At 38.8% G+C, this 21,995-nt stretch overlaps 3 protein-coding genes across 4 annotated transcripts; all 3 read left to right on the top strand.

Moving 5' to 3' along the window:
- Positions 1 to 1,978: 1,978 nt before the first annotated feature.
- LOC112170307 lies at positions 1,979 to 7,660 on the top strand. Its single transcript, XM_024307556.2, has 9 exons — positions 1,979 to 2,526; positions 3,101 to 3,149; positions 3,242 to 3,323; positions 3,430 to 3,475; positions 3,582 to 3,680; positions 5,045 to 5,113; positions 5,190 to 5,481; positions 5,597 to 5,751; positions 6,250 to 7,660. Exons 1-9 carry the CDS (start codon positions 2,041 to 2,043, stop codon positions 7,258 to 7,260), a joined length of 2,289 nt encoding a protein of 762 aa, XP_024163324.1. The 5' UTR covers positions 1,979 to 2,040; the 3' UTR covers positions 7,261 to 7,660.
- A 4,551-nt stretch (positions 7,661 to 12,211) lies between these two features.
- LOC112174003 (probable serine/threonine-protein kinase PIX13) lies at positions 12,212 to 15,626 on the top strand. The gene is made up of 6 exons (XM_024311689.2): positions 12,212 to 12,732; positions 13,206 to 13,540; positions 14,088 to 14,223; positions 14,350 to 14,492; positions 14,613 to 14,736; positions 14,878 to 15,626. Exons 1-6 carry the CDS (start codon positions 12,657 to 12,659, stop codon positions 15,333 to 15,335), a joined length of 1,272 nt encoding a protein of 423 aa, XP_024167457.1. The 5' UTR covers positions 12,212 to 12,656; the 3' UTR covers positions 15,336 to 15,626.
- Positions 15,627 to 16,525: 899 nt separating this feature from the next.
- On the top strand, positions 16,526 to 20,898 carry LOC112173729 (probable galacturonosyltransferase 3). 2 transcript variants are annotated; one of them, XM_024311413.2, is made up of 9 exons: positions 16,526 to 16,681; positions 16,881 to 16,921; positions 17,022 to 17,082; positions 17,730 to 17,780; positions 17,885 to 17,996; positions 18,112 to 18,249; positions 18,338 to 18,672; positions 18,756 to 19,701; positions 20,525 to 20,898. In XM_024311413.2, the coding sequence occupies exons 4-9, from the start codon at positions 17,773 to 17,775 to the stop codon at positions 20,798 to 20,800; spliced, it is 1,815 nt and encodes a 604-aa protein (XP_024167181.1). In that variant the 5' UTR covers positions 16,526 to 16,681; positions 16,881 to 16,921; positions 17,022 to 17,082; positions 17,730 to 17,772; the 3' UTR covers positions 20,801 to 20,898. The 2 variants fall into 2 exon arrangements, with proteins under 2 accessions (XP_024167181.1, XP_024167180.2); XM_024311412.2 differs by having other exon boundaries at positions 17,859 to 17,996.
- The last annotated feature ends 1,097 nt before the right edge of the window (positions 20,899 to 21,995 follow it).

Raw genomic sequence — 21,995 nt, 5'->3', positions numbered from 1 at the left:
GTTCGGTTGACAGATCTCGGTCTGTTCCTCTCGGACTGAGGACGACGACGGTAGTGGAGCTGCGAGGCTCTTTCCAGCGTTCGGATACGGCGGTTGTGGAGCAGCGGGGCTCTTTTCGGCGGTCGGATCTCGCGGTAGTGGAGCTGCGAAGCTCTTCCCGCCGGTCGACACTGGCGGTTGTGGAGGTGCGTGGCTCTTTCCGGCGACTGTCCTTGACATCCTTTGGTGGAGTTTTTGCTGGCTTTGTCCAGGTTATACACCCTCTTGTGGTGATTATGCTGGTTGTGTCCAGATCTAGCCCTCTTGTGGTGTTTATACTGGTTGTGTCCAGATCTAGAGGGCTTTGCACTTCCTCTTACTATGTTATTTCAATTTCTTGTCAATTAGCTCCGAAAATTTTCAAATCTGACAACAGCCCCCACAATTCCTCCCACCCAATATCTCACACTAACTCTCATCCCTCTACCACTGACTTTCTTGGAGTTTCCCATGGCTACCTCTATAAAGTGAAAATCACTTACCAAGCGGAGTATGGGTGCTCACGAGTGGGTGTTTCACCCCCCATTATCCATTGTATTTTTTCTTTGTTGCTGACTTTTGGTCCCCTTCGATGGCATTGGTTCTCTTCCGGATAGTTAGGTTATGGTAGAGAGGTGATGATCAGTGTGCGTTATTGGCTCCTCCTCCAAATCATCTTGTATTTGGGGATGTTAGGATTTGCTTTCTGGGCTTATATTGGCATCGGGTTCTCAGATTATATCCCTTCATTTGGGCTCTTCTGGTGACATCTTGGTCGATGATTGTACGACAATTCGTCCGCGTGCAATATGGTTGGGGTGGCGGCTGCATTGATATCATGTTAGGATATTTTCTTTTTAATTTCTTAGAGTTACCATCTTATTACCAGATTCATGTGGAATTAGGTTTGATGTGTAATTTTCCTACTTCTGTTAGCTTGTAATTCAGAGCTTTGGGCTCTCTCTTAGGGTTTTATCCCTTTGGGCTTATTAATGATTATTATCACTTTGACAAAAAAAAAAAAGGTTTAAATCTCTTATAGTAGCAGAGCAATAATAGATACGTAGATTAGTTGTGAGTTAATGAAACTCACAACATCGTATATGCGTCACGAAATGGCACTATTTAGTGAAAGACGTTTTATATTCAATATAATTTTACTCGTAACAATTTACTTTTGTGTGATTAAGCTATTAATCGTTTGTGATTGTGAACTCTGGACAGCTTCTTAAAAACATACGTATACGTTACAAGTTCTTGCTTTATAATACTACCAAATTGGTATATTATTCAATTTTGAACAACTTAGAGTAATAATGTACACTTGGTCAGTAGTAACTGGCCAAGAAAATGATGGTCAACCATTCTTGATTGATGTAAATGTAATAGTAGAAAAATTATTTTTAAATTGAATTTTTGTTTCACCTTTAAATTTAAGTGATTGAGCATTATTTTCTTAATTAATTATTACCTGTAAATCATTCAAATTTAAGAGTCATTCAAAGTAATTTTCAAGTCCAGTATCATTTGGTCTAGTGACATAGTCTCCTCTTCATAAGTGGGAGGTTGTGAGTTGGATTCACGAAAACTAGTCGTAGCATTTGAGTTGTCTATCTAATAAAAAAAAAAAGTAATTTTCAAAAAAAAAAAAAAAACCGACGTCTAGTGAAAGTAAAAAATGTCAACAAGGTAAAACGTTGAGAAAGAGGGTCGCCGACTCGTAGATAAAGACAAAAAACTGAAAGTTCCAATCCAGAGACCGCAATCCGTTCGACACGACCTCGTTTTGGCATCTTCCTTCCACGTGTCCCCCCCACCACACACACCAAACGCTCGGATCACGTGCCACGCACGCCTCTCCCACCATAAAAATCATAATTATAAGTGCGTAAATACCCAAAAAGATTAAATTTTATCAAAATTAATTTTAAAAAAAATAAAATAAAAAATAACACCCTGTTTGTTTGGCGTTGGGTAGAGAGAAACAAGAGGAGAGAGAGAGGGGGGTCAGGAAAAGAAAATATGGGTAAGGTAGTGGAGACGAAGAAGAAGAAGAAGAAAGGACGCCCCTCTCTTTTAGATCTCCAAAAACGGAATATCAGAGAGCAACAGCATCACCTCCACCGCACCTCCAACAATTCCAATTCCACTTCTGCCCCTCGTTCCAACCCTATTTACACCCCTACTGCCCCTCCCACCACCACCGCCACCGCCACCGCCAACCACAACCAGCCTCCGCTCCGTCGATCCACCCGCCGCAACCCCAACCCCGACGACGACGAGGATGACGACGACGACTCCGACGGAAACGGCGGCGTTTCGGACGGGAAGCGCCGCGAGAAGAAACTCAAGCTGGTCCTCAAATTGCCGAAATCGTCCGCGAATTCGGCGTCGGTGAATTCCGGCGGGTCGGAGAATGACGACGACGACAACGCCGCGTCGGAGAGCGGCAAAAAGCGGAAGATCAATGCTATAGGGGATGGATCTGGGCTCGCTCACCCGCCAAAGGTATTTGATTTTTGGTGATTTGGGAAGAATCGACTGGATTTGATTTGGGGGTTTTGGATTTTCGCGGCAAAAAATTCCTTCTCTATTTTTGGGGTCCTTTTCTGTGGGACTGAGAAATATATACGTTGACATAAAAATTCAAAATTCCTTGAATTTCGCACCTTGGAAACTCTCTCTTTTTTTTTCTAGAATCTTCAGTAAATTGGGTTGACTAATGACTTAGTCCGGCTGCAAAAACTTTTGTTATGAGTTTCTTAAATTTAATTGATGATAATTGTGGGTGCTCTTAGAATTCAGCTTAAATTGGTCTTTGTATTTACTGAGCCTAATAATGATTTGCCTGTCAAATCTGCTGAAAAAGCACAATTTGTCCTTTCTTCTTTTTTTTTCTTTAATTAATAACCATTATTCAGGAATTTGCAACTGTATTTTCCCCTTTTGGTACTTTGAATGCTGCGCTGCTTTGCCTTTTCTGAGCTGGTTTTGCTGGTGGTTCTTCACCCAGAATGGAAACATACACTGTGCATCTATTTCTGTTGTTATTTAGTTACTGAATTTGATTCACTTTTCGCAGGGCGACAAGTCGATTCCTGCTACAAACCCCTCCTCAAGCACCCACCAAGGTTTGCTGATAATCGCATTGTTAGTTTGTTGAGGGTGTTTGATTACGGGTTTGGATTGGAAGTTACATCATTGAGTTTGCAATTTTGTGCAGGTGGGGCAAAGTTGGATTCTGGACCCTCTACTCCTTTACCCAATACAAAGCTGCTACTTTTCGTTCTTGAGCGGCTTCAAAAGTATGTTTCAGGGGTGCTGGGATTGTGTTTTGCTGTATCTTGTTGTGGTGAATTGTACATTCAGTTTGATGATTTTTTTTTTTCTTTTTAAAAAATATTATTTCAGGAAGGACGCCTATGGGGTGTTTTCTGAACCTGTGGACCCGGAAGAGGTTAGTTTGTAGGTGATGCATTAACTTCCAGGATTTGTTTGATGTTCTCCTTTTTATACTAAGTTTCCCCCCCCTTTTTTTTTTCCCTCTCAAATATGCTATGCAGCTTCCAGACTACCATGAAGTAATAGAGAACCCTATGGATTTTGGGACAGTGAAGAAGAAACTTACAAGTGGAGCGTATGCCAGCTTGGAGCAGTTTGAGGTAAGCTCACACGTATTTGAGCTCCTTTAAGTTCTCCTTGCATTATATGTTTTGATTTGAATCTTCCTCATCTTTGTTTCTGCTAAGTTGGCTGAATGGGCTGTGAAGTTTTGAAAGAAAATGTTCTGATTTGGAATTAGTTTTACTTTCAATTAACTTGAAATTGTGCCAACATCTTATTGGAGTATCCGGCATATATGACAAATTGTGGAGTCATTTGCATTTAAACGGATTAGGCCATTCCATTGTTTTTCCCTCATGTTTTCATTTCTAGTGGGATTTCACTGAACACTTCCATTTGTGCAATACAGTGTAGAAGTTCTGATAAGAATCAGTTAATAATGTGGATTGAAATCCCTGACATTACTATTTTGTATTGCTGAAACTGATATTGGTTGTTAGTTGAACATTAAATACCATACGCTATAGCCTTTTCACCTTCTCATTGGTCGGTCTTTATTTTTTTGTTACACACACACACATACATATTTTGTGAACTGATTGATACAGTAGCTGCCTGTTCAACTTTCACAAGTACAGTTTGATATATGCCAAGTGAGCAAGATTAATAACAAAATTACTTTGCACTTAAAGTGCTTATTGCAGAAAGTTTACTTCTCAAACAGTTTTAGTGTTATTGGGAACAATTAATTTTCTAGAGGTTAGTTCACTTGAATTTTTAGTTCTCATTGGGAACATCTAACTTATAGAGTTTAGCTCCCTTGGGATAGAATGAGGATTATATCCCTAATCGTCAAGCATACAAGGCCTCGGCTTGTTTACATGATTTTAACCAACAATGTAATGCCATCTGGAGTGATTTCAGTTTTTACTGGGTGATCTTATTGGAGCGGTTCCTTGTCCCCCAATTCAGTGAATTATGAGGGAATGGTGCATGAAGTTGAATGTTTCTTGTTTCCACAATTCCTGAACATTGGCCTTGGCTTGCCTACTTGATGGACTACCTTAAATTGGTTAAATTCCATGGTTATAATGTGCTTGAAACATGTGCTCTTTCATTTAATATAATGCATTGCGTTCTGCATTGAATTGGGTGTTTGTTTCTGTGGTATCATCCCTTTACGTGACCTTAGCATGGCTCGATTATTGCACTGGGAGACAATGCATTGGCGTGTCCTTTGAATCTAAAGTTGCAGTACTCTGTTTATTGTTCTATTCAGATATTTTGTGTATTCGGCTATCATTCATTACATACAATTTTTGCTTTTAAGTGTTGGTCAATCTTGTGGTTCTGTTATTGGTTATATTTATGCAATTTTATTGTTGAATCGTGTGAAGATTTGGTCATTTCTTTCTTATGCTATATTTGGTCCGATTTTAAATTTGATTTAATGATCTTGCAGGATGACATTTTCTTAATTTGCTCGAATGCAATGCAGTACAATGCCCCAGATACTATATATTTTCGACAGGTACTGTTAGATCCAGCTCCTTCTTTACGTAGGTTGAGGATATTTGTGTTGTCTGAACTCTGATGATTTTTTCCAGGCGCGCTCCATCCATGAGCTTGCGAAAAAGAACTTTGAAAATTTGAGGCAAGATAGTGATGATAATGAACCAGAACCCAAGGTCGTAAGAAGGGGTAGACCACCGACCAAAAATCTGAAGAAACCACTTGGCAGGCCTTCCTTGGAGCGCGCTGGTTCAGAGTTCTCAGATGCCACTCTCGCTACTGGGGCAGAAAATGCCATATTGTCCAATTATGATCGTTCACGAAGTAATGATGTGTATACTAGTTGGTTGGCTGATAACAAATTTGAGAGGAATGATGACTTAACAGGTTTGAGTCACTTTTTACATCCCATCAATTTTAATTGTCTGTTGTTTCATATATTCATTTGTACGCTACTTACTCATCTTTATTGATTTCAAATCTCTCTTTTGTATTAACTCAGGTTCCATGTTGAGAGGTAATTCCAAGACTGGGAGAAAGCAGTTTGTATTTGATGAGAACAGGCGTAATACATATCTACACTCTCATCCCTCAGCTAATGGACGAGAGTCAACCGTGTTGACTACATTTGATGGAGAAAGAAAACAGCTAATGCCTGTATGTATATTGCTGTCTTTCAGTTCTGTAAGATTTTATGTTTGTAGGTATGTGAATATATTACTAGCTTGATGGTGGAAAGATAGTATTAAATCCTAGAATATGTATAGTGGAAAAATATATGTTGTGGCTAATGAATTGTTATGGTGCTACTGAAGTTTACATGCCAATTATTAAGGGGAAAAGGAATCAGATTGAACTATATGTCACTTTAATTACTGAAAGGGAGCAGTTACACCCACTGTCAGGTTTTTATTTTTTTTATAATTGTTAGAACAAAAATAGAAAGAAAAGAACACCCACTGGAGTGCATGATGTTGGATGGGGGAGAGAATAATATGGAAATTTTGCTGGCCCGTGAGAGATTTCATTATGCTAGTTTTCACAACTGCCCACTGCTTCCTGCCTTTTGGTGGGCGATGGGTGAATTCTTATGTGATACTACCTTGCCTAGAGTTTACTTGTGTTGTATGTTGAGTTGTCTTTTATGTGAATCAGGTAGGGCTTCAGTCAGATGGTTATGCAAGGAGCCTGGCTCGATTTGCAGCGAATCTTGGACCTGTTGCTTGGAGAATTGCTGCACAAAGGATCCAAAGGTCTTTGCCTGCTGGTGTTAAGTTCGGCCCTGGGTGGGTTGGTGAAAATGATGTTGCTCCTCATAGGCCACTGGTATTAGCCTCATCCTCAAAAGAGCAGCCATCTTCACCACAGCCCTTGCCCTTTCGTGCAAACTCGTCTTCTGCTACAATATCTTGCTCTATTGAACCAAATAAAGATAAATTATCAGACAAACCTTCAGGTCATAACTTGTCAGAGAAACATGCCCCTTCTATTTCTTCAGGGCCGGATGACCATCCAAGCAGTCCTCCCCCACTGTCTGCTGCCACCTCATCAGATCCCTTAGTTGCTAACAGATCTCCTGAATCCCGCACAGGAAAAGGAGAAACTGTTGAAGGATCAAACTCTCGTGGTGGGATTAATATGATGAACAGTAATCTTGGTGGAATCAGGCCAAGGCCTCCTTTTCAGATCCATCGGACTCCTGAAATACAACCTGGGGTGAATGGATTGAATGGGACATATGGATTAAACCGTCCTGCTCAGGTAGGGAAACAAGTTGGCGTGACCAGGCCTGGTGGCTTCAGCTTCCAATCATCTCAAATGCTTGACCAAGTCTCCAGGACTAATACTAACCTGACTCATCCAGCGACTTCAAACAGCTTAAATTCAGAAGAAACCAAGCCCTCTGACGATCCAGGTACAAAGCAGTCTTCTGGTTCATATTCAAATTCAGTGAAAAATGAGTCATTGCCAGCCCGAACATCGGGGCTTCATCCCCGGTCATCTTGGCGAGGGTCATCCCAACAGATTAAACCTAATCCAGGATTCTCTCCGCAACAGAAGCCTGACTCAGTTCCACCAGATCTGAACGTCAGATTTCAGTCACCAGGGTCCCCTAGTTCTAGCCGGGCTGATTCAACGCAGCCGGATTTAGCATTGCAGCTCTAAGAATAATTGATTTTCCCCTCATTTCAGTCTCCCCTTAATTTTAAGTTAACCATATAGAGTGGTGTGGGTGATTTACTTTCTCCTGGTGATGAGATCATAGGGATTGCTTTAAGGCACAGCAAAGCCGCACCTAATTGTATTGTAAAGTAGTAGGCTGTCCTTGTACAGATTAATGGATCAGTCCTAATTCTTAGGTCTAGAGGTAAAAGAAAGGTTTAATTTGTAACACTGGGGACCATGATTTAGCGAGAACGCGTTCCCGGTGATGTACCATGTTTATTTTACCTGTAAACTCCCTGCCTATACCAAGGAGATACCCTTGTTCCAGATGATGTCATGTCCCTCTTATTTATAAATTGTATCAGTTTACAGGAATAAAGTTTGTATTAGATCCAAGAAACCGTTGATAGCAATATGGTGACACTCATGAATTCTTGGTAGTATTAGTTTTTCATATATAAGGACTTCTGACTGAAGACAAGCTTGAACTTGACTCTTGACTTCGTATCAAGGCCCTGGGTGCATTGATATAATATAGGAGAGGCTTCGTATGCAAATGTATAAAATGATACCAGTAGCTCATATATATTTATCGCCTTCAATATAATGAAAATATATAACAGGAGAGAAAAGCTCAAGTTGCAGCCGCCGAAGAGTGGGTTGGAAGGCTATATCTGGTTCATTTGGATAGTGATGCAAACTATATTTTAGAACAATTTTGAGTCGGATGCTTCAACTTCTATTTACGGAACGTATACGATCCTCGGCTTCTCTAAACCCGTTTTTTCTTCATGGGTAGTAGTATTCTGGAATTGTCATGGTGAAGAAGTCCAGGCTGTGATCTGACTTTTTGAATTTTGCGGGTGTTACTTATACCAGTTAGATGTCATCTATGATGTATGGAAGGTAAGAGGCTCCTGTTCATGGAATGGAAGGAAGTGACTTGGTCAACAAAAGTACGATGGTAAATAATATATATTAAAGCTTGCTCTTTTCCATCCCTAGATTGATGGTGACGAGAATAATCAAATCAAACAACCAATGAGACAAACATAACAAAAAAAACAACCAATGAGACTCAGAGAACGGTGTGCGTCTTTTCTCCCTGAGTTTGAATATGGCTGTCAGTCACCTTGAGCCATGTGGATCCCCAGATACCTACAAACGGGTCGGGTCCATCACTTTCGAAAGTCCCCCACAGCCTCGTGGCGTACGTAAGCTAGAGTTTGAAGTAGAGCTTTCACACATAATCATGGTAAAGGTCGGTAAGTTAAGGTGAGGCCTCAAGGCTTTAAGGTCGGTAGTCAACAATATAGTCTTTCACATTTCATCGAAATTTCATTGTTTGGACTTTGAATGATCCATAAATGAGATGGCTTAGCTAGAGTAATTGTAACAGAAAAACCATTAAACTCACAACATTTTAAGGTTAATTATAAACAATTTAGTGAGCAGTATGATACAAATTATAAAGTTAAAGTGAGGAGTGAAGACTTAAGCTAGTCAAGAATATCATTTCATTGAGGTTTCATTGTTTGTTAGGAACAGTAAACAAATGAGATGGCTTTAGCTAATGAAAATTATTAATTCATATTTTTAGGAAAAGTATAGTAGAAAACATAACAAACCTGCAACATTCAAAGTTAATTATCAACAATGCGGTGAGCAGCACATGCATAACTAACATGGTCATAATCGTGAAATATGTAAATCTGATCACTAGTGACTCATTTAATAGAAAGTAAACAAAAACTAGGAAACAGATAAAGATTACTTTTGTCTCAACATAAATTATATTGCTTGCCAAAACACACACTTGTGGTATTCATAATATTCTTGTGGAAATTTCATTAAGAGTAATTTTAATTCATATTTCTAGGAGAAGTATAGTAGAAAACACAACTAACACGTAGCATTCAAAGTTAATTTTCAACAACGTGGTGAGCAGCACATGCATAATTAAGATTGTCCTAATCTTGAAACCTGTAAATACGACCACTAGTGACTCATTTAATAAAAAGTAAACAAAAAACTAGCAAACTGATAAAGATTACTCATGTCTCAACATAAGCCAAAACATGAGTCAACGAGCTAAAGTCTCATGGCTCAAGGAGGGAGATCGTAACACAGGTTTCTTTTATCAGAAAGCCTCTAATAGGAAAAGAATTTTTTTTATTAGGGGTCTCTACGATGAGGCAGGGGATTGGAAAGAAGATGATGATGGTGTAGAAACAGTGGTTGTGAGGTACTTTGAGAAGATGTATAAGGCATGAACTATTGATGAGGGGGCTTTGGAGGAAACTCTTCAGGCTATTTCTCCTTCAGTTACAGAGGAGATGAATATTTCTCTTTGTTCCCAGTATAGCTGTGAGGAGGTGAAGGAGGTTTTGTTTCAAATGTACCCTACGAAGTCACCTGGACCAGATGGAATGCCACCGTTATTTTTTCAGCATTATTGGGAGAGTATAGGTGATGATATTACTGCTGCAGTACATAATTTTCTATAGACTGGTCAGTTGCTTAAACAAATCAATTACACTCATATTTGTCTAATTCCTAAGATTGCTACTCCAGAGACTATGGTAGATTATTTGAGACCAATTGCGTTGTGTAATGTAATCTACACGTTGTGTTCGAAAGTTCTTGCCAACAGGTTGAAATTAATTTTGCCTCAGATTATATCGCCCTTCCAGAGTGCTTTCATTCTAGGTAGATTGATAACTGACAATACCCAGCTGGCAGCTAATGAGTTAGCTCATTTCATTCATAACAAAAGAGCAGGTGAGAAATATATGGCATTGAAATTGGATTTGAGTAAAGCCTATGATAGATTGGAGTGGGGCCGGGGTTTTTACAAAAAGTAATGGAGCGAATGGGATTTGCTCACAGTTGGGTGAAGATGATTATGCAGTGTGTCTCTTCTGTTCGATATTCCTTTCTAGTGCGAGGCAAGCCCAAGGGTTATGTGGTGCCTTCTAGAGGATTGCGACAAGGGGATCCTTTATCACCTTATTTGTTTCTCCTTGGAGCAGAGGGTCTATCTGCTTTGTTGAAAAAAAAAGGCTGAGTTAGGTGTATTACCTGGTATTTCTATTTGTGATGGAGCTCCCATGGTTAATCATCTTCTCTTTGCAGATGACAGTATGCTGTATGCGAATGCTAATTTACAGGCTTGTCAGGAAATTAGTAATGTATTGAAGGTGTACAGGAAAACATCTGGGCAGCAAGTAAATTTTCATAAGAGTTCTGTTACGTTTAGTAAAAATGTGGACTGTGATAATCAGAATTTGATAGCTATTTTTCTGGGAGTTACAGTAGTGGAGTCTCGTGAGAAGTATCTTGGCTTGCCTACTTATGTTGGAAGGAATAAAGCTAGTACTTTTCAATATATTCAGGAGCGTCTGGATCAGAAACTTCAAACTTGGCAGGGTCGGCTTCTTAGTGGTGCTGGTAAAGATATTTTGATCAGGGTGGTGGCTCATTCTTTACCTACATATGCTATGAGCTGTTTTCAACTAACAAAGAATTTTTGTGATGATCTTTAGCAGAAATGTGCAAGATTTTGGTGTGGCTCATACTTTAGCTCGTTTTGCTTGTTCTTGTTCTAGTTCTTTATTTTGGGCTAGAGCCTCCAGCTTGTATTGTTGATGTACTTTCCAAGGAGTTTACCTCCTAATTTATTTAAGTTGACAGATTCTCAAAAAAAAAAAAAAAAAAGCCAAAACACACAATTGTGATATTCATAATATAGTTATGGAAATTTCATTAATAATTCTAAAAATACTTATAACGGTAGCTATAAGGTAGTATGTGAACGCATACCTAGGGATGGCAATGGGGCGGGTTGGGGATGGGGATCACAATACCATCCCCATCCCCGAGGTCATTTTCTACCTCCATTCCCACCCCAATCCCCAATAAAAATATGTTGGGGATTCCCCATCCCCATCCCCATTGGGGACTAAGCCTCCAAACCTGCCCCAAATCCTCAATAAGAATTTAATAAATAAAATAATTTTTTCTCATATTGTCTTTTTTAAAATCAAAATCTACAACAAATAAATTTAAACTATGATTAAATTCATAAATCATAATTCAGTGAGTGCAAAAGTCAAAACACCATTAAAGTAAAACTGTAGCTATTAAAGTAAAGTAGTAAATGTATATATTTGTGATTTATATTATAAAAAATAAATTAAAATATATATAAGTTAAATATATGTATATATTATTGGGGCGGGTTTGGGGATGGGGATCACAATATCATCCCCGCCCCATCCCCAATCTTAGATAGCGGAGATTGGAGATCCCCATCCCCATTCCCCATTTGTCCCCGAATTCTCCCCCCATTAGGGGCGGGTATCCAATGGAGCTCCGCCCCGCTGGGGATTTTTGCCATCCCTACGCATACCCAATCAAAATGAACGAAAAACTAACATTTCACCCAAATACCCAATATTGCTTACCTCAAGATTGTTAAACAAAAGTAGTATGTGTATATTTGGTCATTACTAATTGCTTCCATGTTCAATCTTTGAATTGTTTTAGTTTAAGAGAGGTCTATGTCTGCAACTCTGCATGCATGATAGTAAAGCCATGTACACACTGAGCAGTTGGACAACAATATCAGGAGTATCGAGAAGAGAATTCTACATTGAAATCAAGACTCTTGGTGTATCATAAAGGATAGACAAAACTCTTTGGTGATTGTGAAGAAATGGTCAAGAATTCAAGATTTATGAAACCAGATAAAATACTTGTAGTGGAAATAGTTGTGTTGCTCATTCAGAAACTACTATGACCAGTAACCTTGAAAAAGAGGAACTATAACGTAACAACGGTATAACCTCTTGTTCAGAAATGACAGTTGTTTATTATTTTCTTCATTCGATAATTTCTTGGTTTGCTTTCTTTGAATAGAATTATTATGTTTGACAAATCAACGTACAAGCCACACGGCAGTTGACTCAGAACCACGTTTGTCCTCCTTCCGCATTAACCAGGAAAACTCTGAAGCTTGTTTTGTTAATTTGCTGGACTTGGTCTTTGCGGTAGGGATCTCTTTTTTACCGTACTCTGGGTGCTGAATTGGGTCAAGCGACACAAACAAAGTCAGAGGCTTTATTAGAGGAGAGAGATAGACCCAGTTTGGTGGTTGAAGCAGAATGAAAAGCATCATTGCTCCGACTCCTCCGAGCTAAAAGGAAGAGCTGAACAGCAACTTTTCTGCACCAACATCAAACAAAAAGGGGGAGTCTTGAAGTTACAGGTACTCTTAGTTCTTTTGAAACCTGCCCAGAACAAACCCATTATTATCATCATCATCAGGACAAGCTCTTGTGCATATAGAGCTCATCAGGTTGAGAGTTGAGAGTTGAGAGTTGAGAGAGATAAAGATGGGGAATTGCTGGTTTTCTTCTTCTTCTTCAGCTGAAGACCCAACACCAACTACTACTGGTCATCTCAGTACAGGTACCCAAAAGTCAAATTTTGATTTTGTTCTTCAACAGTCCAACTTTCCATTTGGGTTTTGTTGATGCGAGTTTTATACTAATGGGTGTAGAGCAATGTCTTCATCTTTGATTGAAATCTGAACTTGGTTATATATCATCAATGTGTGTGTTAATCAATTTCATGCAACAATCCTCATTTGGTAGTTGTTCAACTTCAAGTCACTAGATTTTGTGTCTCTTGGAATTTTTTGGATGGAAGGTAAGTTGATATTCATATAACTTGCTGCATGAAGGATTTCTATTTCTCTAAATAAATAAAGAAAGAAAGAAAAAGATTGGAGTGTCATTTTTGAGGTACTATGAGCATTTCAATCAAAAATCAATTGGCTATGGGTGGAGAGGCTAAGACTATATAAAATGCTATTCAAAGATTTACATTCTCTTTGTGGCTCGTACTCTCAACAATCTCTAACTCTAATATCACTGATTCAGTGCCGAGTAGCATATCTCAATCAATTAGTAATGCCACATCCACTTCCGTGGGGAGCACTATATCAAGGAATAGCCAGTTTTCGGAGAGAAGTGGTGATGAGACCTGTCCAGACGGGCAGATCCTACCTGCCGCAAACTTGAGGATCTTCAGTTACCTAGAATTGAAGAGTGCAACTAGAAACTTTAGATCAGACACGGTGCTTGGGGAAGGAGGTTTTGGGAAGGTCTATAAAGGCTGGCTCGAGGAGAGGGCACCGGCCAAGTCTGGAAAGACAACTGTAATTGCTGTAAAGAAATTGAATTCAGAGAGCTTGCAAGGTTTTGAGGAATGGCAGGTAATCTTTTTTCTACTTGATGGAGAAATATAATTTGTGATGTTTATTTGTCTTGTATCATGTTTTACAGTTTTAGTAGGAGTAGGACTTACCCTCGAACTAGTTTTCCCATGTCATTTTCACTTTCATACTTTAAGCAATTGAGATTGTAAGTGATGCTCTTGTCTTTTGATATTTCATTAGTGGAAACTACTGTATACCAATATCAAACAGTGAACATTGTTAAATATCTTAGAACCTTGACCGCTGTGTTATCAGCTGCTCATTTGGAGGGAGGTTGGTTATTTGTTTATGCAGCTTCTGGCCTATTTCCACGTGTAGTTTAAGGGATACCTATAGAGTTGTACAGATGTTGAACAATCTTATGATATGTAAATTTCTCAAAATTTGATTAGGTGAAATTGTGAATCCTAATTTTCCTATCAAAAAGGGATAAATTTCTGTATTCTTTATTACAAGTTTTCTGCAAGTATACGGGTTTTATAAGCGTATCAAGTTAGTTTGTTCCTGCATTGTATTCTTAACTGATTGTTCTTTGTTGGTGCAGTCAGAGGTGAATTTCTTGGGGCGACTTTCTCATCCTAATCTTGTAAAGCTGCTGGGATACTGTTGGGAGGAGAAAGAACTGCTGCTCATCTACGAGTTCATGCAAAAAGGAAGCTTGGAAAACCATCTTTTTGGAAGTAAGCAAAAGATCATTCATAAATTTTGGCATAACTGGCTATACATGTAAATAAAGAAATTTTATCATCACTTTTCAAATACAATAAGTTCGTTTTTCACTGAACACTTATTTTTTACTTGTGCAGGGGGTTCAGTTGTTCAGCCACTTCCATGGGATATACGGCTTAAAGTTGCAATAGGAGCAGCTCGAGGCCTAGCATTTTTGCATACATCAGAGAAGCAAGTAATCTATAGAGATTTCAAAGCTTCCAATATATTACTTGACGGGGTAAAGTTCTCTTCCCTTTATAAACAGTTAAAAATAAAATACTAATATAAGGAATACTGAGTTCTTCGAGTACTCATTAATCTGTGCGCCTCTCATTCTCACTCTTTGTTTGCACTGCAGTCCTTTACCGCCAAGATATCCGACTTTGGCTTGGCAAAATTTGGTCCTTCAGAGAGTCAATCACACGTGACAACCCGGGTCATGGGCACATATGGTTACGCTGCTCCTGAGTATGTTGCCACAGGTAATCCTTAATCCTTATAGCCTACTGAATTTGTGAGCTCATAATGTTCAAGCTTTTGACTTTGCTTGACAAAATTAAGGTCACTAATAAAAACTCCAAGTTTTTGCCTTGACATTCTTCTTATGATGTTTGATTAAACAGGGCATCTCTATGTGAAGAGTGATGTGTACGGTTTTGGTGTTGTGTTGGTTGAGATCTTAACAGGCTTACGGGCACTTGATACGAATCGTCCAAGTGGAAAACATAATCTTGTGGAGTGGGTAAAACCATATTTATCAGATAAAAGAAAATTGAAAGGCATTATGGACCCTCGACTGGAGGGAAAGTATCCAGCCAAAGCTGCATTCCGAATTTCTCAGCTTGCTCTAAAATGCATTGAATCTGAACACAAAAACCGGCCATCAATGAAGCTTGTTGTGGAGACTTTGGAAAGGATCGAATCTGTCAATGAACATATAAGGGAGCCTAGGATTCGTTCGACTCATTCTACTCATCCTATGGCTCATCGCCAAGGTCAGGCACCTTTGCACCATCGTTCTCCACTTCACCCCAGGTCAGATGGAAATCAAAACTACCAACAGTCACCTCGAATGAGGTAACACTGATAAGGCAGCTGTCAATTGCAGACCTTTGCGGCCGAAAATATAATGTCAGAGAGCTGCTATTTTTTCATTTATGTATCTCTTGGTGGTTAGAATGAGCCAGTGTTGTACTGAACTTGGCATGTTAGCTGTGAAAGTGTAATTATTGTAGTAGCTTTGGTGAATTGAGCTTGGAAACTTGTTAGCAAAGTCATTAGTTATGATTTTGTGGGAGAAAAATCTATACTTATATTACTCAACCCTTCCATTTTGTTGTCAAATTCAAGTTTTCTGAATATTGTTTTGGGATTTCGACAGTTTTAATTAACTTGTCAGTTTACCTTTTAATTTTGTAGTTCGTTATGAACAATCTGACTACTAATACAGTGATAATGTACATTGTCTGCAAATCTGAAATGGTGCCATTTACAAACTTATGGAAGATGGATTCTTTGTTGGCCTAGTGGTTCTTCTTTTGCTACGTACTGCCAAATTGTTTTGGATGTTCCAGATTCTGAGGTTCAACATCCAGGCCATGGTCAAGGGCCAACTTACGAGAATCTTAATTTTGAGATTCAACCTCAATGGTGAACTTGCTCATAAATACCTTTTGTTATTCACTAATATTCAGCTCCCACTTCTGTAATCATAACCGCTACTTGCTCATGCGATCAGCGACCTTTCTTCTTCTTCTTCTTTTACACGCATGCTTCACATGTCACAGCGCACATCCAGTCTATGTTGATTAACTTATTATTCGTAAGAGTTCGGACATAATGTTTGGGATTGACCGGATTCACCGAGAAAAAAGTTGTTTATAAAATTTTCCTCATGTAACAAGCTGACAGATATCAAGAGTAAGTCGATTTGAGCCGTGGACTTTTTTTTTTTTATTTGAAGGAAATGACCACAAGTTATGTTAATTGTCACCGAGGAAGCGATGCCAGCTCATCGAACTAAAAAACAATGAAATAAAATAAGATACACAAGCACATCTAAAACTAAAGAGTAATCAGAACATGGCTCATTGCCAAAAGACATCGAACTGCACTGCATATGTCATTTGAGAAGTGTAAATGTGATAATAACCGTAACCTTGATCATATAAGGCATGAATTTAATTTGGAATCTCATAATATAATTTAAACATTGGGTTTGGTTTTCCAAAAAAAAAACAGTTTTGGCAGTGTGAAAACTTGCCCAAAAACAGAAGTGTCTGTCATATAACTAATTCAACATAGGACGGACATATGGCAATTGTAGTGCACCGACTGTGTGTCTGTTTCTGTAGATTGGGCATGGAAGTTGTTCCTACAACACCAGCGAGCTTCCACTCTCTGCTATTCCTCTTCTGCATCTCATTGGTAAACCTTCCAATTCCTTTTCATTCTCGAAACTTGTGATTCCAATTATAAGATCACGCGCTTTGGTTTTCTTCTATGCCGATCACTTAGATCCCTCTCTCTCTTCTAAATCTCTGTTTCCGGCGAAACCGAGGAGAGTTAATGGTTTCTTAGTTTACTCTACCTGTTTCTGATTCGGTTTCTGATTCATTTTCGGCAGACCTTACTTGTTGGAGCTGATGTATCCCATGTTTCCACAACGTAAGCCATTTTGGTTCTCGATTTTCGGGCTTTTAGTTTTTATCTAATTACTTCCTCTTATGATTTTTGATTACTGTTTTTGTGTGTGAACTTGTATCAGTCTGAGAGATGTCAGTAAGTGCCAGAGGTTGTGTCAATGTGAGCAATGCTGGCATACCAAGGTTTCTATCTCATCTTACTTATTATTTCCAATTCTGCTATTTTAGATAACCAATCCGTGAGAAATACTGAAATGGGTGCTTGCAATACTTGAGAGCAAATAATCAGTTTGCATTTCACTTGCATTGTGGAAGGTGATTGGGTTGTGCTTGTTGTCGTTACAAGACCTGTTTTATTTGTTGGTGCTCTAGCTTTTCAGTCAAACATTTTTGGGGATTGCATCCGGTTCTAAAATTATCCCTTCTTGTTGTTTTTGATGGTAAAGAATATGTGTACACCTGTAACCAAAAAAGAAAAAAAAAAAAGAATATGTGTATACCGAAGGGAATAGTTCCAACGGAATTGTATCTCGACCTTCTATCTACCATCTAGGTCACTATATGAAGGAGGAAAGAAGTAGAAAGGAGAGCAGGGAGGAGAGAGAGACTATATGTGCTTAACAGGAGAAGAGGCTGTATGAATTCGTATGACTTATGGAATTTATAGGATTAGTGCTGGATATTCATATGTACAATGTCTGAAGTGCTATGTATCTATGACAGTCAACTCTTCATACATTTGTTATCTTTATCTTTAATTTTCAATGCCAGATATGCGTACAACATATAAATATGGAAACACTTACTATATTGAATTCCTGACTGAGCAGGAAGAAGGTGAATCTTATGTAACCGGAACCAGCAAAGTTCTGGATGAAAAGGTACAGAGTACTAGTACTTTTCTTTATGTTCAGAGTAGATATCAATTAATGGTGCTCATGTTTATCTATTCCACACAGAATATTGACATAATTGCGACATACAGCAACAATTATGGAGCTGTTCAAAGTAGTAGGGTTAGACTGGGAGACCTATCTGCTTCCTGGGTCTTGGAAAATCCCATTGATGGAAGACATGGCCATCCAAAGAGTGTGCAGGTATCATATATTTGGTTTATAGTAATATGTATGATGTGGAAGGAACTGAAAACTTAGAGAGAATATGGGTGTTATTTTTTATATACAAATTTTCGTAAAGTATGATACTTTCCAGATAGTGGAGGATTCATTTCAATCTGGAATGAGAGTTAAAGAGAACAGTGAGCATTCTACAGATGATCCTCATTCTGGAGAAGGTGAACTCCCGTATTCTCGTCTATCATCAATCAGCCCAGTGAAGCACAAACGACGGGTGAATTGTCAAATTCTTTTCCTCTGTCTTTACTTTATTCATTTTGTTCAGTAAGTTTAGATTTCTAATTATTACTCTGACCCTTCAGATAATGCGAGAAGAAAGGAGGAAACTTCGGACTGCAGAGCTAATGGGAAAAGATAAAGAAGCTAATGACCAGATGGCAGCAGCGGCAATTGACAGATCAAAATCCTTCGACACCACTGTCACGGGAAAGTACAGCATATGGAGGAGAGATTATGAAAACCCAAATTCTGATTCAACCTTGAAACTTATGAGGGACCAGATCATAATGGCCATTGCTTATGCAAACATTGCCAAGTCAAAGAACGAAAGTGTTCTTTATAAATCTCTCATGAAGCACTCTAAACTTAGTCAGAATGCTATTGGAGAAGCACATTCTGATGCTGAGCTTCCTTCAAGGTTTTTCTACTCTCTATCTATTTGCAGGCTTACCAATATCTGTCTTGGTTTATTTTTATTTTATTTTTTATTTTTATTACCAGTGCACTTAAACGAGCAAAAGCAATGGGCCGTGCTCTCTCTGTAGCAAAGGACAAACTATATGACTGTCATACAATGGAGACGAAGTTAAGAGCTATGCTTCAGTCAACTGAAGATAATGTAAATGGTCTGAAGAAAAAGAGTGCATTTTTGATCCAGCTTGCAGCAAAGACAGTCCCCAAACCGTTACATTGCCTTCCTTTGCAACTTGCATCAGACTATTTCCTGTTGGGCTATAATAATAGGGAGGATGTTAACAAAGAAAAGCTTGAGGATCCTTCTCTGTACCACTATGCTATCTTTTCTGACAATGTTCTAGCAACATCAGTGGTTGTTAATTCTACTGTGTTGCATGCAAAGGAACCCAGCAAGCATGTTTTCCATGTGGTAACTGATAAATTAAACTATGCTGCTATGAAAATGTGGTTTCTTGTCAACCCTCCTGCTGGAGCAGCAGTGCAGGTTGAAAATATTGATGATTTTAAGTGGCTAAATTCCTCTTCTTGTTCTGTACTACGTCAACTAGAGTCTGCCAGACTTCAAGAGTATTATTTCAAGGCAAACCATCCTTCCTCACTATCACTGGGTTCTGACCAGCTCAAATATCGGAATCCAAAATATTTATCACTGCTGAATCATCTGAGATTCTACCTTCCTGACGTTTACCCAAAGTTGGACAAGATCCTATTTTTGGATGATGACATTGTAGTTCAGAAGGATTTGACAGATCTTTGGTCTATTGATCTTCAAGGGATGGTAAATGGTGCGGTGGAGACCTGTAAAGAAAGCTTCCATAGGTATGATAAATACCTCAACTTCTCTAATCCAATAATATCTGCGAATTTCGATCCAAATGCTTGTGGCTGGGCATTCGGCATGAATATGTTTGACTTGAAAGAGTGGAGGAAGCGAAACATGACTGGGGTATATCATAAGTGGCAAGATATGGTAAGTTCCTTTACTTTTCCTCTTCTCCCCTGATCCCGCTCCCCCTTTGTTTTTCCTTCTATTTTTCCTTCTTCTTTGAGTTGCTCTGATTGTAGAGTGGTTAAGAACATTTACCCTGAGGTCCCAAGGTTTAGTCTCCCCCCTCCCCACTACCACTGATCATCAAGAAATTGTACTATTCATCTATCTGTTTTTATATTTATGCTTATTTGCTTCCGTGAACTGGGTGTGCTCAACTGATATGGTGGCTTCGACAGCTGCACTGTTCTTCATCTATTCTGACAATCTTACATCTATTCCAAGTTTTCATGATCTACAAGAAAACTGATCCCAATTCAAAGCTGCCTGACTTGATTTGTTAGAAATTGATTATGTTCTGATAGTACATTGGCATGTTAAACTCTAGTTCAGTTTCTCTGCATTCGTCCCTTCACCCCCTTCTTTACCTATATGTTTTGATCTGTTTCCCAACCAGGAATTTTTTATTTTTTATTCATTTTTTTCATTTTTCGTATGATTGGCTATTCGTTCTCTGTTCTATATTCTCCCCACCATAGCATAGGCAAGAACATAGGCAGAACTATGATATGATTTGATCGTCATAGTTGGAAGTCTTGCAAGATGTATTGAAAGTGATTGCCTTTCTCATTTGCTTCAGACTGAAGACTGTTATTATTCTAATTATTTGCCATATCTGTAGTGTATAGTGGAAGTGGAACCGTTTAACTAACATGTTCTACTCAGTTATCTGAAAAGCTTTACAATGATATTGTTAGATTATGCTTTTGTATAAAATGTAACTGATAGAAGACCTGTTTTGCAGAATGAGGATCGAACTCTTTGGAAACTTGGTACATTGCCACCGGGACTTATTACATTCTATAAGCTGACCTATCCGCTGAATCGCGGATGGCATTCTTTGGGACTTGGCTATGACCCAGCCCTTAACCAAACGGCAATAGAGAATGCAGCAGTCATCCATTACAATGGAAACTACAAGCCATGGTTGGATTTGGCTATTTCTAAGTACAAGAATTACTGGTCAAAATATGTAATGTATGACAATCCTTATCTTCGGATTTGTAACATCAATCAATAAACTACGCTCCACACACACACACCTCCACACAAAAGTACATACACCTTGTAATATTCTTTTTTCCCAAGGAAAGCAAAATATCAAAATTCTTTCTCTCAGAAATCTTGTAATCTTTTTGGTTTGATCAATTTCTTTTATTTTGCTGAGCAAGTGCTTGACATGAGCAGCCAAAAAATTGCACTTCATGTGCTCTTGTCATTAAGCTTGAATGTCACACAGAAGAAACCAAGTCTTTAGCCTTTGAAGTTTGAACCTTTGGACCTTTGATGATTCTCATATCAGCTTCGAGTATTCTGAAAATTTAGCCCAGAGGAGGGAAAAAAAAAAAACTTGATTTCATTTAAGCTCTGAATTATTGTTTGTGCCCATTATTTTGGTGAATCGTAGTAGGCTTGGGCTCCTATAGTAAATGGTTTATAAGTGCTCTTCCACTTCATCGAATGAAGAAAGCTGAACTTCAACCAACAAACCCTCCTATTCTCAAAGCATTCCAAATTCCTTCGGAAAAGTCTCTGCAGGAGTGTTTAATCAAAAATGGGTGTCAACTGTGAATCATGGGTGACCCAGATTCTGAATTGGGTGTTTTTAGCTCTATGAGGAGAAGATATCAAGTTCTTTTGTAAGGGAGCCTTGATGAGAGGAGTTCAGTGTAAGAATGCCTAGCCTGTTGCGGGGTAGTATGAGGGACTGAAATTATTACATGATTCATAGTGGGTTCTGTTCTATATCATCAGTTCAAAACTCTTCTTCGAGTCCGTATGCAGAAATGACATGGGAAGTGCACAGAAGTCGTTTGTGAAATGTCTGAGAGACATGTTATCTCTGGGAGGTCAGGTGCATTGTGAGGAAGCTCAAATTGGCAATAAGATGTTCCAAAACACGGTATGTAAGCTTGACATAGAAACATTGGTACGTGTTCATAAAGCTTTAGCTAATTCAAAGGATGAAGAAAAGAGATGCATATATACTCATATATATCAGTGTGTGACTTCCCATGTGACATTGCCAGAGAGATTTCTCAGAGTTTTGCTTCCAAGGCTTTGATTAATGAGGTCAATGACAAGCCAGATTTGGAGGCCGATCCTCATCTCTATGACCATAGAGTGTTGGTCCAAAGCAAGAGCTTTTCTTTTGTCACTACCTCAGGTATCTGTTTTGTGCCAATTGTGCATACTTTGTTTCTTTACGCGATGAG

This window comes from Rosa chinensis, chromosome 6, assembly GCF_002994745.2.
Source record: "Rosa chinensis cultivar Old Blush chromosome 6, RchiOBHm-V2, whole genome shotgun sequence".
NCBI lineage: Eukaryota > Viridiplantae > Streptophyta > Magnoliopsida > Rosales > Rosaceae > Rosa > Rosa chinensis.
This window is presented reverse-complemented; position numbering and strand designations above follow the sequence as displayed.

What these genes read in the sequence shown, in the direction of transcription:
- LOC112173729 (XM_024311412.2), top strand. Translation starts at nt 16,568, where the DNA reads ATGGCAATTGTAGTGCACCGACTGTGTGTCTGTTTCTGTAGATTGGGC. An exon ending in GTATCCCATGTTTCCACAAC is followed by an intron (nt 16,922 to 17,021) that starts GTAAGCCATTTT and finishes AACTTGTATCAG; the next exon opens with TCTGAGAGATGTCAGTAAGT. An exon ending in GATGCTGAGCTTCCTTCAAG is followed by an intron (nt 18,673 to 18,755) that starts GTTTTTCTACTC and finishes TTTTATTACCAG; the next exon opens with TGCACTTAAACGAGCAAAAG.
- LOC112174003 (XM_024311689.2), top strand. Translation starts at nt 12,657, where the DNA reads ATGGGGAATTGCTGGTTTTCTTCTTCTTCTTCAGCTGAAGACCCAACA. An exon ending in AAGGTTTTGAGGAATGGCAG is followed by an intron (nt 13,541 to 14,087) that starts GTAATCTTTTTT and finishes TTGTTGGTGCAG; the next exon opens with TCAGAGGTGAATTTCTTGGG. An exon ending in CCAATATATTACTTGACGGG is followed by an intron (nt 14,493 to 14,612) that starts GTAAAGTTCTCT and finishes TTTGCACTGCAG; the next exon opens with TCCTTTACCGCCAAGATATC.
- LOC112170307 (XM_024307556.2), top strand. Translation starts at nt 2,041, where the DNA reads ATGGGTAAGGTAGTGGAGACGAAGAAGAAGAAGAAGAAAGGACGCCCC. An exon ending in GGCTCGCTCACCCGCCAAAG is followed by an intron (nt 2,527 to 3,100) that starts GTATTTGATTTT and finishes CACTTTTCGCAG; the next exon opens with GGCGACAAGTCGATTCCTGC. An exon ending in AACCTGTGGACCCGGAAGAG is followed by an intron (nt 3,476 to 3,581) that starts GTTAGTTTGTAG and finishes TATGCTATGCAG; the next exon opens with CTTCCAGACTACCATGAAGT.